Source organism: Nelumbo nucifera, chromosome 5, assembly GCF_055504915.1.
Source record: "Nelumbo nucifera cultivar China Antique chromosome 5, China Antique-T2T, whole genome shotgun sequence".
NCBI classification, from domain to species: domain Eukaryota; kingdom Viridiplantae; phylum Streptophyta; class Magnoliopsida; order Proteales; family Nelumbonaceae; genus Nelumbo; species Nelumbo nucifera.
The window spans coordinates 61,367,404-61,386,631 of NC_142653.1; the positions used below are offsets into that span (position 1 = coordinate 61,367,404).

General features: G+C 34.7%; 1 protein-coding gene across 1 annotated transcript; it reads right to left on the reverse strand.

Annotated features, from left to right (window-relative positions):
- Nucleotides 1–2,446: 2,446 nt before the first annotated feature.
- On the reverse strand, nt 2,447–12,527 carry LOC104586973 (ribonuclease 3-like protein 3). The gene is made up of 3 exons (XM_010244386.3): nt 11,897–12,527; nt 8,162–8,314; nt 2,447–2,975 (listed from the first exon to the last, which is right to left on the reverse strand). Exons 1-3 carry the CDS (start codon nt 12,227–12,229, stop codon nt 2,619–2,621), a joined length of 843 nt encoding a protein of 280 aa, XP_010242688.1. The 5' UTR covers nt 12,230–12,527; the 3' UTR covers nt 2,447–2,618.
- Between the last annotated feature and the right edge of the window lie 6,701 nt (nt 12,528–19,228).

Consider the following 19,228-nt stretch of genomic DNA (forward strand, 5'->3'; position numbering starts at 1 on the left):
GTCATTGGCTACTTATTCATGGTCACTCTTCCAACCTAATGTCAAAAATTCCCTCCTTATTAGTGATTTGTAAGAGGAAATGTATATGGAACTTCTATCTGGATTTTATGATGATGTGGGTAGGATGGTATACAAATTACAAAAGTCCTTATATGGCTTGAAGAATCACCTAGTGCATGGATTGACATGTTTAGAGGAAAATTAATTCGGTTTTCATATACACAAACTCAACCAGATCATACACTCTTTATGAAGAGGAGAGGATTAGTTATATCAATGTAGATTGTATATGTGGATGATATTGTGGTTACAAGGAATGATCTCAATGAGATTGATGAACTAAAGAAGTCATTATAGTAGGAATTTGAAATTATGGTTCTAGGTAAGATAAAGTATTTTCTAAAGATTGAAATTCGAAGATCCAAACATGGAATATTCATTAGAAGAAGTATGTGTTGAACTTACTATTGATAAGCATCAAAGGATGGTGGGATGACTACTGGATAATACTCCTATTGATTAAAACCACAGTATTAACACTCAGATGGTGAGTTGGTAAAGGATGTGGATAAGCATCAAAGGATGGTGGGATGACTACTGTATTTGTGCATGACCTATCCATATATCTCTTATGTTTTCAGTGTTGGGAGCCAATATATGCATGCTCCTTAGGTTCAGCACTGGGTGGCTATTGATAGGATTTCTGCTTACTTGAAAAAACATCATTGCAAAGAACTATTGTCTGTTGATCATGGGTACTTGAAATTGGAGGCCTATACAAATGCATATTGGGTAGGGTTCCTAGGTGATAGAATATCTACATAAGGAGTTTGGTCAAGTCTATAAGCAGAGTACAAATCTATGGCACATGATGTCTTAGAACTTATTTGTGTTAGGTCCTTGTTAGGTGAGCTTGGGATTGTTACTAAGGAACCTATGACGTTGTACTTTGATAATCAAGTAGCAATCAACATCGTTCATAATCCGGTCCAATATGATAGGACAAAGCATAATGATGTTAATAAGGAACTTTATAAGAGAGGGTAACAGCTGGAAAAGTTTTTATACCATATGTTTCTCCTACCTCAGAGTTGGTTGATGGGGAATTACAAAGAGGAAGGTTGAACATGGCATACACAAGTTACATTCCCAAATTGAGAGGGTGTTGAAAATTCTATTGTTATTTGTTTGCTTAGTTTATTTACTTTGTTTAATTAGCATGTTGGGATTACTATCCTTTAGTTAGAAGTTGTTTAAATAGTAGCTTATTTCCTTTTTATTAGTTGTTAGTAATAACCACCCTGTCAAGGATATATTTGGCATTGTACTCATTCTTTTCTCAAGTATAGAACGATAATGGGAAAGAGCAACCACTATTATTGGCTTCTCTACCCTTTCTTTCTTCTTTCTACTCTTCTTCTCTTCTCTCATAAATTCTCTCCTTTCTATTACTATTATAGTTTTATTTTTTTTCCTTTGGTTCTTACTCCTAGGAATCAAACCTATTCTAGCTATTGCTCTAAAGGTTGATTTTACTAAGTTTGATCTTATTGAGAATCTTGCATTGTGTATCTCGAACAAATGATTACGTCAAAAACAAAAAAAAAAAAGATATGACACTTGGACCAAGGACTTGATGCTTCTTTCCTCCTTGATGAGTTTTCATAGCACCAATCTTGTTGTACTAGTCCAAAATCTTCTTAGCACTTATAGTTTGTTCATTTTTTGAGTTCTTTGGAGTAATCCTCAATTTTGGAGATAGTGGTGATGATATTGATGAAGTTTAACTCATTCAACTAAATCAAGCAATGCTTCCACTTTTTCTTTAGTAAGATGCCTCTAACAAATTTATCAAGGCTCTAATCCAACCTTGTGAGGTTGGATATAATCATGAGGCTGGGTCATCAGAGACATGTAGATGCATTTAAATCCCGCTTGTTCCGTGCTCTAGATGCTGCTTCGCAAGATTTTCCTATTGGCTTAGTTTGAAAAGAGTACAAATACAAATATATACAGTGCAAATACATATAAATTAATACAAAATGCAAGGTTTTACACTCTACAAATTTGTATTTGTACTCCTTCCAATCTGAGACTAATGAGTTCTGCTTGGCTTCATGAAATCATGTTAATTACTTTGTGCTTTAGTTACACTCGGCTAGGCAGCATCACTCTATCATGAGTCCTACGAGTACAAGGCTATTATCTTGCTCTGCTAATATCATTGTGAGGTCTCAGTTTTGTCATCTAACATCTGCCTCAGCATATGTTAATTACTTTGCTCTGGTTCGCTATCACGTTTATGATTCCAATTTATTGGCCAATTGTTTTTCCGATATCATATCTTTTCCATATGATAGTCGAACCCTTTTTTTACCTTTTAACCTTCAAATATGCATCCATTGTCTTACAAAAAGAAAAATCTTTAACAGCTTTTTCTTTGATAAAATTTTAATAGCTTTTGAGGATAACTTGAAATTTATTGCCAAAGAGATAATCAAATATGGTGTATCTTCACACAGAACACATTCTTTAGCATCAACACTTATTATTTTTCACAAGCCAAACTTTGATGTCTCACTCCTTCAAAGTATAAAAAAGCCAAGAAAAGAAGATGACTAGCTAGTTTTGGAGCTGTAAAATGTGTCTTTCTCTTTGAGGGCTTTCAATACTATCCTTATTGTTTCTGATTCTTGTAGGAAGATTGAAGTTGAGTACTCTTTGAGGCTGTTTGACTCTAAAGCAGCCTTTGCAGCACGGGCAATGGCCACATCTTTGTTGGAGCAGCGTTTCCCACTTTCAAACGGTGGAAAGCCATTCACTCTAACACGAACTATGCCTCTCTTTTCCCACACACTGTAATCATAATAGGGTTCCTTCCATCCCATCCGCTCACAAAGCTCCTTAAGCATTGTCTTTGGATCCCTTCGTACTTTGTCTGGATTGATCAGTGGCTTCAGAAGCTTCACAAACACCTGCCAAACTTAGCAAATGAAATGAGAACCAAACAATTGTTAGGTTTTCCTTTTTGTGTTTCATAAAATATTCGATCGCCCGTTCGATTTTCTTAGGCTCAGTTCGGAAAGAGTATAAATACAAATTTATAGAGTGCAAAATCTTGTATTTTATATATATTTTATATATTTGTATTTATATTCTTTCCAAACTGAGCCTTAGGCTGTGCTTGGTTACAGTGCAATTTTATTTGCACTAGTACAAATGCATGGGAGTGCAAATGAAAAAAATGCAAATTCTCATTAAATTTTGTTTTGGGTTTTTCTTTACTCTGTTTCATGTCTTGATTTGATTCATTTATAATGCAATCAAATAAAATAAGTTAAAATTTGAAACAAAAATAGGTCAGAATTTACACTCTTGCACTGCCACAATTTTGCATCAGTATAAATTTATTTAAATTGAAACCAAATATCTGTGGATTAGGTTAAATGGTAAATCCGCCTTGACCCAATCCTATTGAATCTCTGGATCAGGTTGAGGCTAGTCATTAGGTCGGCTCGGGCTAAGGCTGTTCCACACCAAAGCTCCGATTGCCTAACCTGAAAATTTTGAAAAATTAACAAATCCCACTTGACCCAAGCTGCAACTTATAGGCCCTATAAATAATGGAAGTGATGGTAATAAAACAAATATATATTACCAAAATGCACTCAATAGTAAAAATTAGTTTTGCCTCCAAAAGTTTAATTCTAAAATCAATAACACTACCCCCATTTATAAACAATAAATACAATCTTATTAACTCAAATTATTTTATTTTATTTTATTTATTGAACCAGTTCTCAATTGATCATTCTCACCTTCACATTATTGAAGAAAAAAAAATGTTTGCTCAGAAAGTATAAATCAGGGCATTTTTATCCACGTAGAAAACAAGAAGATGCCTAAAATATGTTTTGAAAAAGCTATAAATGTTATTAGAACGCCTTGCATCTTTAAAGCTTATGCCATATTAGTGGGGGATCAGAATTAGGGATGGCAATTTTATCCACAAAACCGGTCCCCGATCCAATCTACCCCGAATAGGGTGGATTTTTCCCAATTACAAATGTATACGGGTCGGGTTCGGGGATTTTTCTTTTGCCCCAGACCAGGAACGGGGGGATGGGGTCTGCTTATAAATCCTCGAACCCGCCCCGACCCCAGTTGTGAATCATAAAAATACCCTTAGGTTAGGACGGTTTTGAGAATTTGTGTCTTTTGAGTTTTGAGTTTTGACTTTTGACGTTTTGCCTTGTTGCCTGTTTCTCTTCACAGTGATTACTGATTCACTCTTCGTCTTCCTTCGACCTTCTCACATACAGAGACTTTGCCTGCCAACCGGAGAGAAGAGGAACCACCGAGCGCCACCACCGCCATATCACAGAGGAACTGCCGACCGCGGGGCGCCGCAGTGATTCACTCTTTGTCCTCGAGACTTCCCAGTCTTCCTTCAATCTTCACAGTGAATCAGTGATTCACTCTTCGTTCTTCCTCTCTCCGTTCGTCCACTGACCGTTGGGCGCCGCCACCGCCATGGCAGAGCCCGAATTGTACATAGAGTTTTCATGGATCTCGGTATCCCGTGGATCATCTATCAGATTACAGAGCCCGAGTCGCCTTTGTGGGCTTCGGTGTTATTAGATACTATTTCTGTCGTTTCTGTCATTTCTCCTATAATCTGTAAAGCCAAGCTGCTTTAGAAGATCGAAGAAAACCATATAAGTTGTAAAACTCCACAAATTCTTGTAACTTGCAAGTTTGAAGAAAAAGAAAAGGATGAAAGTAAAAGGCGATGAAGCCCAGAAGAGGAGAGAAGTTTTCTCTAGTTAAGTTTCCACATGGGGGCGGGGATACGTAAGGGATTACCCTTCCCCAAGTTCAATGGTTGCGAGGTGGGGACATGTGGAGGATTCCCCGATGGGGCCACGGGTGGGGTTGAATCTTTACCCTGAGGGGATGGGGCGAGGACAGGTTAGGGGATTTTAGCCACGGGATGGAGAGGGGTGCCTGGCCCCATACCTGCTCCGTTGTCATTCCTAATTTAATAAGTAATTTGGGTAAATTATTGAAACCTCTCCTGACCTTGTATTTTGGCTCTAGTGACAATTTAGTCCCCTAACTTTAAATTCCACAATCCACTACCTGTTGTTAACGGACTTTCATTATATTAATTTTTCTCTGCGATTGGGAACTATTGTTTACTGCTCTAACATTCCGAAGACGTCAGTTCTCCCTACCGGTGCTGATAAACAAAATACGATTCCAGAAAAGCTGAAATCAATGAGAAAACATCCCAAAGAGCATCATAAGAAGATATTCTCCATTTATATGGGAAAATATCGCCGGAACATATTGCATTTGCTGCCATTAGAAGTTTTTTTAATCCTACCTTCGTCGGAGAAGATGAACGCCAGTTGTCCACGCCGAAGAAGACAAACAAGGTTTTTTTTTTTTTTTTGCTATTTTGTTTCTATCATTTTTCTATGTAACTTATTACAGGGGTGAAGGTTGACGGAGGATGGTCAATGGTCCCTGGTCAAGCATTGACCATCCTTCATCAACCGTCCAACGTCAGTTCGTCGACGTCCTAGGGGATAATCAACAAGTGAGTGTTGAATTGGATCCTTTAGAATTTCCTTCTTTCGATAAATCTGAAGATGAAGATGAAGAAGACAAGGAAGAGGATGGAAGAGCTGGCTTTGTTTAAGAGCAACTAGGAGGAAGAGATGAGTGAGGAATTGTGGCAAACTCAGGTTTTGAGGAGATCTATTAGATGCGAAGAACATAAAATGATAGGTCATGCTTAAGAGATTTCTCCTCCTATTCTTTGAATAAATATATAATAATAGTAATAATAGTATCAGAGGATGAGAGGATGTATTGGGTTTCTGGTCAAGTTGTTTAACCAGGCAGGCAAATAGGTTGACTTGAGAGTTAAATTTATGGTAAAAAAAAGTATTTTAATAATTTCAGTGTAAAGAATTAGAAGTTAATTCCTGACCAATGACCATTGACCATCCTCTGTCAACCGTCAGGCGGTAGTCCGTCCCTCCGCATGAGTGATGGCAAGAACTTAACGTAAAAAAGGCAACAAGGAGCCCTCTGACGTAGCATTAAAAAGAAAAAAAGGGTGAGACGGTTCAGCCTAGGGTCAGAATTTATAGGTCAAAATTATAATTGGGGTAGGTGCCAGTTCGGAATTGATGCCAATTCATAGGCGGGGCATTGGTGTATAGAGTGGGGGGTTTTTGACATTTTGAAAGTTGATAGCTCTGCGGTAGAATTCAGAAATCTGCATTGGAACTGTCCGTACTTTTCCGAAAAAAATGCTTGGGGTGATGGCAAAAACTTACCGTAATATTATCACAAAGCAGTTTTAAATTGAGGCTAAGGCAACAGGGAGCCCTCCACGTGCTTAGCAATGAAGATCAGAGATCCTCGTTCTTCATCTTCCAACCTAGGATTGAATAGGAAAGAGTCTTTTTCCCTTCTTTTATTTGTTTAAAGAGAAAGGGCAAAATCATCCAAAAACTATCAATAAGGATAATTTTGGCATTTCTAATTATTTAATCCACACATGGTGTCATATGATAGCATTGGTTGACAGTCGTTAACAATAGATACCAGATTGTCATGTTTCAAAAGTTTGGGTACTGGATTGTTGCATTTTAAAGTTCAATGACCAAATTGTCAATAGAGCCAAAGTACAGGTACTGATAAGGAATTTTTCCAAAGAGAGGGAATTGAAAGTTGCAGCTTTACCTTTAAGCAATTGATATAAAGGGAAAGTTTGAAAATAAATGTTTTTATCAAAATAACTATATGGATATTTTAAACATTTTCATGCCTCTTTTTAGAGGATTCTAACAGAATTGGTCTACTTACAACTATGTAGGAAAGTTCAGGGGATGTAATTGCAATTACCAAACTTCATAGGAGGTTTCAGATATAACCAAAAACTTCAGGGGAGGTTTGAGAAATTTACCCTAAAGTTGTATTTGGTTTGAAGGAAAAAGTAGGGGTAAAAAAGGGAAAAGGTAGAAAAACCTTTACAAACCTTACCAGTACCAAAGGCATAAGTAATTTCCCCTTCTAGTTTAAGAAAAGAGATCATGAGGGTTTGGCATAGTAATTCATATATAGAGAAAATTTGGAAAATAAATACTTTTTATCAAAATAACTATATGGGTATTTTAAACATTTTCATGCCTCTTTCTAGAGGATTCTAACAAAATGGATCTACTTACAACCATATAAGAAAATTCAAGGGAGATGATTGCAATTACCAAACTTCAATGGAGGTTTGAGAAATTTACCCTAAAGCTACATTTGGTTTGAAGGAAAAAGTAGGGAAAAGAAGGGTTTCCCTACCTTGTATAGGTTCAGCAACTATGTAGGTAAACCAGAGGGGAGATCCTAGTACACGACCAAAACCCTACCAGAGGTATAAGTAATTTCCCCTTCTAGGTAGCAGGATTGATATAATATATCTAATTCCATGCTAAGCCTGTAGCTTTTCTATGAACACCCCATTGCATGGGAATAATCTATGTCACATTAAATGGACTAATATCCAATAAATAAGTGGTGTCTTAATACATCCAATCATATTTATAATTAGGGCTTTAATCAAATTGCATTGGGATCCAACCACACCCAAATCCGGTTTAATTATTGAAAATCTATATATGTTCAAGTCCAATCAAATCTAGGGACCTCTAATTAAATTCAAATTTGTTTTATTAATTTTAAAATAAGGATATACTTGAAGAAGTTAATTAAAAAACCAATTATTTTTTAACTTATATAACAAATTTAAATAAATATGAAATATTGAAATTATTAGTTATAAATTTTTCATAAGAATAGACTCGATTTGGAATGAATACAAATAGAAATATATAAAATGCAAAACCTTGTATTTTGTATTATTTTGATGTATTTATATTGTACATATTTGTATTTAAATTCCTTCCAAGCTGAGCCTTAGGAGCTCATTTACAGCCCTCTGTTTAAATATGTAATGATCTGATCCCACTAACCCTGACATAATAAAATTGTTTCTCATCACTCCTTGTGCCCATTATCTAATTAATTATCTTAATTTATGAAATTATATTGCTCGAAACATAGGCAATTTGATACAGTGAGTGAGACAAACCTTCCATGCTTTCTCGAGAGAGTAGTCACTATCCAGGAAAACAGCTCCAATAAGCGATTCAACGAGATCTGCAAGAACCTTTAGTTCACTGACAAGCCCCCTCCATTGATCACGCTCCGGATTATCACGAAGTTCTCGTTTGAATTCTTTGAACTGATGTCACAAGAGGAAGAAATAACGGGGTTTAATAATCTCATACTGCAAGAGTTGCAGCAGTATTGAAGATCAATTTCTTTCATTTTTTTTGTGTTAATTGTCTTCATCAGAACATTTCCAAGCTCTTCGTTTCATACTGACAGATAGTTCTATTTTATGAGTTATTGTAGATAGTGATGCAAATCTATCTATCTATCTATCTATCTATCTATCTATCTATCTATCTATATATATATATATATATATATATATATATATCATTAGAAACTTCATGGGTTTTATTGTTTCTCATCAAATCCATATTTATTCTCTAATAAAATCATTCTTAAATCTCTCTCTTTCTCTCTTTTTCTCTTTAACCTTAATAGTCAATATTTCTAACATCTCCCATCTCCATTAAATCTTTATTTTCCTCTTTGTATTATATATATAGACAGTGAAATTAGATGGATTGGGTTAGGTGATGGATCAACTTAAATAAGAACCTTAACTTGGACCCAAATTAATGTCAAAACCCCCAAATTGGCTCACTAGTATATGGGGTGAACCAATCTAAACAAATCATTGCTCCTTTCCTTGGGTTGTCAGGTTTTTCCTTTGTTTTTTTCTTTTTTTATTTTTTTGGTGAATAGGTTTTTCTTTTGTTTTGTTCATTGGGTTCAAGTTTTTTTTTTGTTTTTATTAATTTAATTTAATGTAAATTCATTTCATGAATTGTTCTGGTTCAAATAAATAGAAAATATAAAATACTTTGGTGAATCATTATTATTTCATTTATCTCCCTTAAAAAGTATATTTTTTATTTTTAAGCAACTTCCCGTGCATCGCACAGGTCACCGCTAATATAGAGAGAAAGGAAAAATTGTAAACAGTGATGCAAATATACATGAGAGTGCATAACTCTTAGGAGGATTTTTTATTTTCTTAGAGAGAGAGAGAGAGGGGGGCATATGAAAGGGAGGGGAGGGTAGTGAAGCTGTGAAGGTACTGGGTAGATCCCACCTCGTACGGGAGTTGCTCGGTCGCAGAACAACCCCAAGACCCTCCAATGATTTTTGAAAACGCAGTGCTTGGTTTAGAAAACAAAATGTTTTAGTGACATTTTCATTTGTGACAAATACCTATGGTTTTCATTTTTTACTATAAATTTTCATTTGTGACAAATACCTATGGTTTTTAAAACTGGACCGGACCGGAAAAACTGGGAACCGGTCACCTGACTAGTTCCGTTTTCCCCCAAACCTATTTTTTCCCCTAAAACCGTTGATTTTGGTCAGCAAATCGTTAAACTGGTCAGTTAACTATTTGAACAATTTTGTCCATTTTTTAAATTTTTTTGTTAAAACGGGCCAGTCATTCAGGTCGAACAGTCGGACCGTTCGAACCGGTAACTGGACCCCTGACCGGCTCGATCACCGGTTCGTTTTTAAAAACCATGCAAACACCTGTCCTAAATTTTTGTTTGCGACAAACACCCATCATGAATTTTCAGATTCCAGCCCTTTGCCCCCCATCGTTAGTACTTCTTTGGTTAATTTCATAAAATATTCTTATATGATATGTGTATGTTTAAATATTTCTAAAACCCCAAATTGATATTGAGATTATTTTATAGAAAATTGATAAAATACTAAAAAAACAAAAAATAAATAAAGGAAATTTAAAATTTTGTAAAATATAGGAAATACAAAAAAAGAGGAAAATAAAACTAAAAACAAAAAAAAATCAGAAAACACAACAAAGAAAAGTGGAAAATACATAATACACTGAAATTACAAAAACAAAAAAAAAAAGACAATAAAAGGGAAATTGAAAAATAAAGAAAAATACAGAAAATTGTACACAAAGAAAAAGATGAAGATAAAGAAAAATAAATGGAAAGTCTATGATGCTAAAAAGACATGGTACTAGAAGAATTTTGACCAATCAAAACACACCCATTAATACTGATAAATTCTACCAGATAAGTTAATATGATACCAGTTGATTGATCACAAATTTTTTGGATCATGTCTTTCTAGCTAGTATCATAGTCAAACCCTAGAAAAACACAAAAGAATATAGAACTTTAATTGGGCATTTTCATAATTTTATCTTACCACTAAGCCCATTAACAAGAAAGGTGGGGGCAAAATGTGGCTCCTACTTTATATAGCTTCCCTGCCTTTCCCTTCTTTTCTCTGCCTTTCCTTTCTTTTCCCTTCCCTTTCCTTCAAACCAAACACAGCCTAGAGGTAACACGGTAAATGGATCAGATGGAATCAGACATACCAAGATTCAAATTTGGTTTGTTAATATTTGAATTCAAATCAAATATTATCCATCAGATTTGGATACAATCAAATACGATAGGGGTAGATCCATATTCCATCCTATTACGAATGGATCAAAATCATATCATCCTTAACCTTTTTTTAAGACTTACACACAAACCAAAGACAATAATGGGAAATATGTATGCCTGAGACCACACATTTCTTGTATAATATGCCATGGTAAATATCTTATTTAACTTTAAGGGTAAATTGTAGAAACCTCCCATGAAGTTTTTAACTGTTGTCAAAACCTCCCCTGAAGTTTAGTAATTGTAATCACCTCCCTTGTACTTTATAACGCAGGTGTAAATAGGAGGTGTCAACAGTATTCAACACAATCAAATTGAATTCGGATATGACCTTATTTGATTTGATAAATATCTGAATTCGATTGATTATTTAATTCTTATACGTATATATTTTTATATTTTTATATAAAAAAATATTTATTTTATATATTTATTAATTATCTAAAATAATTAATCAGTCGAATTTGAATAGAATCGAATATTCAAATATATAATTGAATTTGAATTCAAACATTGATGTTTTCTAATTGGATTTGAATTTGGATATTACTTTATTTTATTCAAATTCAATCCATTTACACCCCTAATTGCAAATAGACCCCTACTGAAAGAATCTTCTAATAAAAGGCACAAAATGACCAAAATACCCATGCAGTTACTATCGAGATTGGTTTCTACAGAAAAAACAATACAAACTTTATGAAAAAAAAAAGAGAATTTAGAGATATAGATATACCTTTGGGTGATTGATATGAAAGTCAAATTTGAAAAGCAAATCAATTTTAGAAAAGAAATTTAAAGAGTTTGAAGTAGCGATTCATATGAAGAGAAGATTTTGAAAATAAACATTTTTGGTCAAAAGTAAGTAACCCATAGGTATTTTGACATTTTCATGCCTCTTTAGACGATTGGAACTTGCAATTATATCAGAAACTTCAAGGGAGGTTATTGCAATTACCAAACGTGGGAAAATTTCAGCCACAAGCAGAAACTTCGGGGTGGTATCATCAATTAACCATTTAGTTCAGCCATTTCAGCTGTTATCAAAAGCCCCTTGATGACTTAAAAGATAAAGCAATAGATCATCCAATTCAGCCGTCAAATGGCCACTTGGATATAAGACACGGATAGATAAGAGTTGAAATCCATACCCAGTTGAATCCAAAAGGTAGTTCAGGTTCAGAAAAACAAACGCAAACAAAATAAAAGAAAGATCAAAAGATCGAGATATTTACTCTGCTATGGAATTTCTTTTCGTTGTGAATCAGGTATTTGTTCAGGTCATGAAAGATGCAGACGCACGCCAACTTCTCGTTGTCAACGATATCCTTCCGTAGGAGTGTGAGTTGGCCTTGATTGAGCTCCCTCCCTCCGTCGGACTCCACAAGCACGGTAGCAATCAAACAACTGATGACTGCATCTCCGAGGAACTCCAGCCGGTGGTAATTCAGGCTTCGGTTAGAGGACCCATGGGTTCTTGCCTCGTCCAGGAGATCTGGGTTCTTGAATGTGTATCCGATGAGCTTCTGTATCTCGCTGCGTGCAGATGAACATTTATTTTTGCCCATTTCTTCTTTTTCTTTGGAGATTCAGAGGTGAGACCCAGGAATTGGTTTCTGCAGAGGATTTGCTCTGAGAAGCTCCTCCTCCGCTAGCTTTTCCACCATCGGCGAAAGTTGGAGAGAGCAGAAAGGCTCTCTGGTGGTTGTAAGGCAGCTATAAAGGTTGGCCGAGGATCCACAAAAGAAAGTGTGGAATAACGGCAAGTGAAATCTTTAATACAAGGCATGAGATTCCTCTCAAAGGAAAGATAGACAACGGAGGGAAAACTCTTATCTCTATTCGCTGTGTTTACATGTATACTGGTGATGGATTGTCTGCGTTTAAACTCAAAAGGAGTTGTTCCTTTGAGTCCAACCGAATATTGCCACGTTAAAAGCTCACAACGGTAACCCGTTCTATTTATAAATTAACCTTTATTCTTTGAAGTCTCCTTTCCAAAGCAAAAGACATAAAGGGTTTCTGTCGGCATGACAACCCCTGTTAGCGACTCCCACTGTTGAGCAATCAATGGTTATCTACTGTGGCAAATGGGCATTCGAACCATTGTTTTAAAAACCGTCCCGGAATTAGAACCGTTTTGGCCACCGATTTCTGGGTTAACATTTTGATTGCCCGGTGCGAATGGATAGATCATTTTAACAATAAAATTAAAAAATAATTAAAATAAAAAACGATCAAAACCGTTGAACGGGTCAAATGGGTTGACGGTTCAATTATTCGAATGAGCAAGTCATTAACCAATTCAATGGTTTTTTGTCAGAGACCGAGTTTGGGGTAAAATGAAACCGGTTACCTAGACGTTTTGTGGGCCAAATGGTTCAACTGTCTAAATCAATGGTGGTTCAAAAACATTGATTCGAATAACTAGATACGGGAATGTGAATTTAACTTGCATCGGTTTTAATGTGCATACCAAAGGGAGGAAATTCTGCTTTAATTTTGCTTCACATTTGACTTTGTTTTATTTGTTTATAACAAGCATAATAGGAAGTAAAATGATGTAATCTCCAAATTATATGAAAGAGTTTCTAAAAAAATTACATGAAAAGAGAAATAAGTCCAGAGGAAGGTTACTTATTCAAGGGGAGTAAGGTAGTAAGCAAATTCAAGTGGTCCCAAAATTGGCATTGTAAAAATAGAAACAAAAAGGCTTTGTTCAAAATATCGATATATCCATGTGTATCAGCAGGGATGTATCGGTACTTAAAATAATACATTTTTATGTTTTTTTAGTTTTTTTTTTTCAAAACTTGGTTTTTAGACCTATTTTTAATCATATTTTTCATTAAAAAGAAGCCAATTCTTGAAACACCAATAAATAAATGTATCGATAAAGCCATCAATATGATACGATACACCCAATACAGGGCATGTCATATTGAAATTTTGAACATTGTCCAAGTCAGATGGAAGAATCCATCTAAGGGTGAAGGTTAATTTTGAAACAAAGAAATTAAGGACAGGCATGGGCAGTGTGTGATTGGAGTGATTGCAAGACAGAATGATGGTAGGGTTTCATTCCTCTGAATAAGGATGTTTGGCTTGTGTTCAATCAACAAGATAGAAGCATGGGTGGTGGTCCTCCAAGTTCAAGCCTTCAACGGAATTCCAGTAGTTATCATCAATGGCTTGAGAGTAATTGAAGACCATTCTTAGAATATTAAAACTATTCTTGAAGAATATTCTATAGTTTGTCAAAACTTTAGTTTAATTACATCCCAGTGTATGTATTTTGAGAGGACAATAACTTGGCAGACTAGTTGGGTAATTTGGAACATAGTAGGGCTATCGCTTGTACTAATCTTTCAAGTTGTCATTTCAATTAATTATCTTTGATTTTGTGATGTTTGTGGTAGGGCCATAGGGCTACCATCACCTCGTTGTGTGTAGTATTTGCTTTATTACAAAGAAAAGAATCATGTGGTCTCCACTTTCCACTTTCCATGAGAAAGAATAGTAGGAGAAAGTTGGAAATGTTGATCCTATGTGTTTTGATTATAAAAATTCAGTGAGAGTATTTGATAGATTCGATAGCCTTAGGCAAGAAGGGGTGGATTGGATATAGTTTAAAACTTTATATAGTTCAAATTTAAATACCTTTCCTATAAATTTGAAGACAAGCCTTCGATACAAATTGTAGTGGAACAAAGGCTTAGTCAGATTATTTAACAGTGGACACAAGTGAATAATCAATATGAGCAACTCACTGTTGAAGTATGTAACTACAAACAAATAAACAATGTAATCATAATAGCTACAGGGATTAGCACTTAAATAAAGATAAAAACAATATTCAAATGTAAATGCTGAAAATATAAAGTAGCTGAAATAAATGAAACAATAATGTAAAGTAAATGTTGAGGATTCTTAGTGGATTTTGCATTTAAATAAAAGAATGATCAAGTAATAAGTTCAATATAATTGAAGAAATGTAAAGGTAGATGAAATGTAAAATGGCAGCTGCATAAGATATGTGTGCCAAAGTTGCAACTAGAGATTAAGGATCACCCACAAGTAAACAACTAAGAGGACCAACTACAAGAGAATACTCAACTTGAGAGCCAAGTATTTTAAAAACCAGTATTGAACCTCAATGACAAATTAACTGCTAAAATGTAAATAATTCAATTAAACAATAAATGAAGCAATAAATACAACAACTTAGTAACTGCATATCTTGTAGATCAAGAGAAAATAAAGAAAATAATAGGAAATGACTGCAAGATAACTGAATGTTCACACTTTTAGCATTTAGCTAAAGAAGTTAGGGATGTTAGTAGCAAAGCAACTATAGAAACTTGAAAAAAAAAATGACAAGAAAGCACAAAGAAAAGGCACACAACAAACAAGTTGGTTTGTTAGGACAAGAAAGCACCATCCTATACCTCAGACATCCTTTAAGGATTTCCAATAACAAACTAGTTGGACTTCTAGGCACCAACAAAGCCTTATAATTAGCAGGACTTTCGAGTGCCTGCAATACTTTGGCAGAACTTACTAATGCTTGCCCAACCTAACCTAGCAGAACTTACAAGTGTTTATGTAAACCTAACCTAGTAAAGCTTTTGTCTATCTACCAAACCTTGAATGGTCCTCAAATTAGAATACCTACATGCACTCAAAGATATTACCTATATAGCACAAAGAAACAAGATATAAATGCCTCCAAAATAGGCAAATAAAACAATACAAGCTTAAACTACTTAGTTGCAATAGTATATAATCTCAAGATACCCAACTCTAAGAAGAGACTCTCAATAGGTAGGTAAGACTGTATGAGCTCAAAGGCTTCTTAGTTTTTCTCACATCTAAAAACTATTAAAGCTCAAAAATCTTTTTTAAAAGAAAAATACTCTTGCTAACTTGCTCTCAAAAACAACTAAAGATAATTCACACTAATATCACAACTTGTTCTTGCTTGAATGATTTTTATTGTTTTAAATCAAAATAAACACATTTATTTATAGAGGTTTTGCGAGCAAGCAACCATTTTCTAGCCATTATAGGGGCTTCTCATACTTAGTAAACATTTAAAATGTCTCAAACATAATAGAAGGCTTACCAAAGATAGAAATAATTGTTTAAGCCTTCAAACAATAAAATTCACTAAGTAATCGACTACTAAAATCTAGTAGTGTTATCTACTGGATGAAGGGGGAATATGTGTTCTAACTCAGCCTGTTAGAGTAAGTTGACTATATTATTTTAGGTAATGGACTACTCTTTATAGTGTGTCCATTTTATGTCTCAACTATCACAGGTAGTCAACTATATTTCACAAATTAACATTTTCATGCCTCGGTTGTCATAAATAGTTAATTATGCCTTTTAGGGTAATTTACTATATCACACAGCCAACCACTTTCAACTTTTGCTATTAAGGTTAGTTGGCTATATGATTTTGATTAGTCTGTTAATGACAATCCAACACTTAGAAACCTTAGAAATATTTGTCCAATGGTTTGGGGATTCTTTCCATGACTTTCAATAATGATTTTCAAGTATGTGAAACCATTTTTAAGTTTAAGAAATCCTATATGCCATACCAATTGTAACCATTGGTCTTTAAGTTTGACTAAACCGAATTAGGTCTTGTTGAGAATCATTAGTCTCTTCCTTGGTGACTTGTTGTACCAATGAATTTCTTAAACAGCTCCAAAGCCTTTGAATTGATGTTGTAACCTCTCTACGCTTGAAATTATTTAGAGCATCCTTGTTGGACATATAGTGGTTGGTGTTGGAGATGTGAAGCTCAAGCTACTAAATCAAGCAATGCTTTAACTTCTTTGTCTTCATAAACAAGTTTGCTTTAACACAACTTTAGCTCAAAGAAGCGTACTTAAGTTAGATACATACTTAATACATCATTAGTACTACTAATGAGTTTGTTATCATCAAAACATATAGGGTCAATGGTACTAACATTTGAAAAGATAAGTGTACAACTATATCAAGTATTTCCTCCAAATGAACTAAAGAGAATTGTTGAGATCACTAATGATCAAAGGCAAAGAAGAGTAGTTGTATCAAATGGTGGAACAAACATTCTCCAAGCTACCTTGAAGAAGAAGAAGATATCAAGTTCCAAAGATTACAAATTGTTTTCATTTATTTAGGGCTTGATGTTATCATATGCAAGATGCATAATATGGGCTTAACTAACCTAATTCGATATATCCAAAAACTTATAGACCAATGGTTATAGCTAGGCTTTCCCTAAATTTTTTAAGTTTTAACTATGAAATTTCTTTGTGGATATGCCTGAGAAGTCAACTTCTAAACCTTAGAAGTCATTTGCATAAAGTTTCTAAGGTTGGACATAGCCATTAGTCGGCTGCCCATAAGGCAATAGTCGACTACCCATGACAACCAAGACAGGTGTTGTCGAGTAGTTGACTACCGATGAAGTAATAGTTGACTATCTATGAGAGTTAAGCTTGGTGTCGCATTGACCTTGGTTAATAGTTTACTAATGAAGTAAGGGTATTTGACTATGTCTATCAATCGAGAGATTATTGCTTTAAGTAGTCAACTACCAAGAGGTAGTAGTAAACTATTAAAGAGAAAAGATTTTCTCTTTCAAGTAGTAACCTATTTGAACTTGGTAGTTGACTACCTACTCCTGACAAGGTTGAAGCAATCAACCACCTAGTCATGTCAATTAACTACTTCATGAAGAACAAGAAGTTTCTTGAGTGTTTGAAGGCTCAACATCTCCTTTCTCTTCTAGTAAGCCTTTAACAATGTTGGGAATAAGGTCTATACATTTTTGAGAATGGTTTAATCTATTCCCAATTACTTAATTATAATTCTCATAAACTCTTTAAGCAAATTCATGCTATTTATACAATAGTTCAAGATGAAAATCTCAACAAAGTGCGTTGAGATATACTGTGAAAAGTTAAAAAGAGAGCGTTATCAAATGAGCAACTTTGTTTAAAGAGATTTTTAGCTAAAAGAGTTTCATTTTTGGAGAAGAAGCTTAATAAAGCTATTTGTGTTATACTAGTTCTCTCCAAGAATCTTTAATTTCTTTAAGTGCATAGCCCATAGTTTTTTATACTCATTCTTGCATTTGAATAGTTTGATTTATATCTACATTTCCACTTAGTAAAGGCATTATTTGTGCTTATTTGTTTATCTTATCATTATATTTATTGTATTTAATCAGATAGTTGTTTCTAGCTATTAGTTGTTAAGTGTTCAAGGAGTGAATGCTACAAAGGTTGATAGCACTTGTAAGTCTATCCAGTTGAAGGTCTTGTTGGAACCTAGGAAGTATAATAGGTGTAAATTGTTTGTATTCTAATTCAAGAAGAAGAAGAAGAAGAAGAAGAAGAAGAAGAAGAAATTTAGAATAGTGCAACTTAACTTTTCCCAGCCCATCAAAATTATACTTTTATTTGGGCAACATTAAAAAACATAAGATTACAACTTTACCCCCCATTAGTAAGAGATGGAGTAACTTAAAGGGTAAAATACAAATACATCCCCTAAAGTTTTTGACAATCATAAAAACCTTCCCTATAGTTTCACTTTAGCAAAAACCTCCCTTCTATTTTTGAAAAAATAAACAAATACCTCCCTTCCTTCAATGACTAAGAGGGAAAATGTGTATAGTTACATTGTTACCCTTAGATATCATCTGATCAATAAAGAGCCAACCCTGTCTATGTAGAACAGTTTACAGAGGGTATACAAAGTGATACTCCAAATCATTACTGGAATTTACCGCCGATATCCACACACTAGTTTTGATTGTTTCCATTGAACTTATGGTTCACTTCAATATGAGAACATTAACTCATTACAATATCATGCTAAGAATTTAGAGGAAGATCCTCTTTCTCCATAGAGAATTATATGAGAATATGGGCTGATGATAGCCAACTGGAATTACTCATTTCTTCTTTCCCCATGATTCCATTTGCCATGAAGAAACTAAATGGAGACCGCACCAAGTCTATCACCCACTATAGGAAATATGCCCTATACCGATGGACCCAATCCGTCGGTATAGGCATATTATCCGTCGATATAGCCCTAAATGAGCTACTCCGACGGTCATTCGATGCATCCGGTAAGATAGTGTCTGTATAGGTGTCTACACCTTATACCGACGGCTTGCTAAACCGTTGGTATAGGTTGAGGCTATACCAATAGAAGTAGTCCGTCGGTATAGGTTCAGGCTATACCAACAGAAGTCCGTCAGCATAGGTTCGGCTATACCAACACAAGTAGTCCGTTGGTATAGGTTCAAGCTATACTAACACAAGTTGTCCATCGGTATAGGTTCAGGCTATACCAACACAAGTAGTCTGTCGGTATAGGTTCAAGCCATACCAACGGAAGTAGTCCGTCGGTATAGGTTTATTTTAATATATTTCCCTACAATCCTGTTTGCCTAAAATGTCCAACACAAAGAGAACACCTGTACATTAAAGAATGTTTTCTCTAGATTCTTGTTCAACCAAAATGACAAACATAGAAAGAACAACTATACA

Coding starts and splice junctions, on each gene's coding strand:
- LOC104586973 (XM_010244386.3), bottom strand. CDS start 12,229: ATGGGCAAAAATAAATGTTCATCTGCACGCAGCGAGATACAGAAGCTC. Junction 8,315..11,896: donor AAAAGAAATTCCATAGCAGA/GTAAATATCTCG, acceptor TTGTGACATCAG/TTCAAAGAATTCAAACGAGA. Junction 2,976..8,161: donor CTCTCGAGAAAGCATGGAAG/GTTTGTCTCACT, acceptor TAAGTTTGGCAG/GTGTTTGTGAAGCTTCTGAA.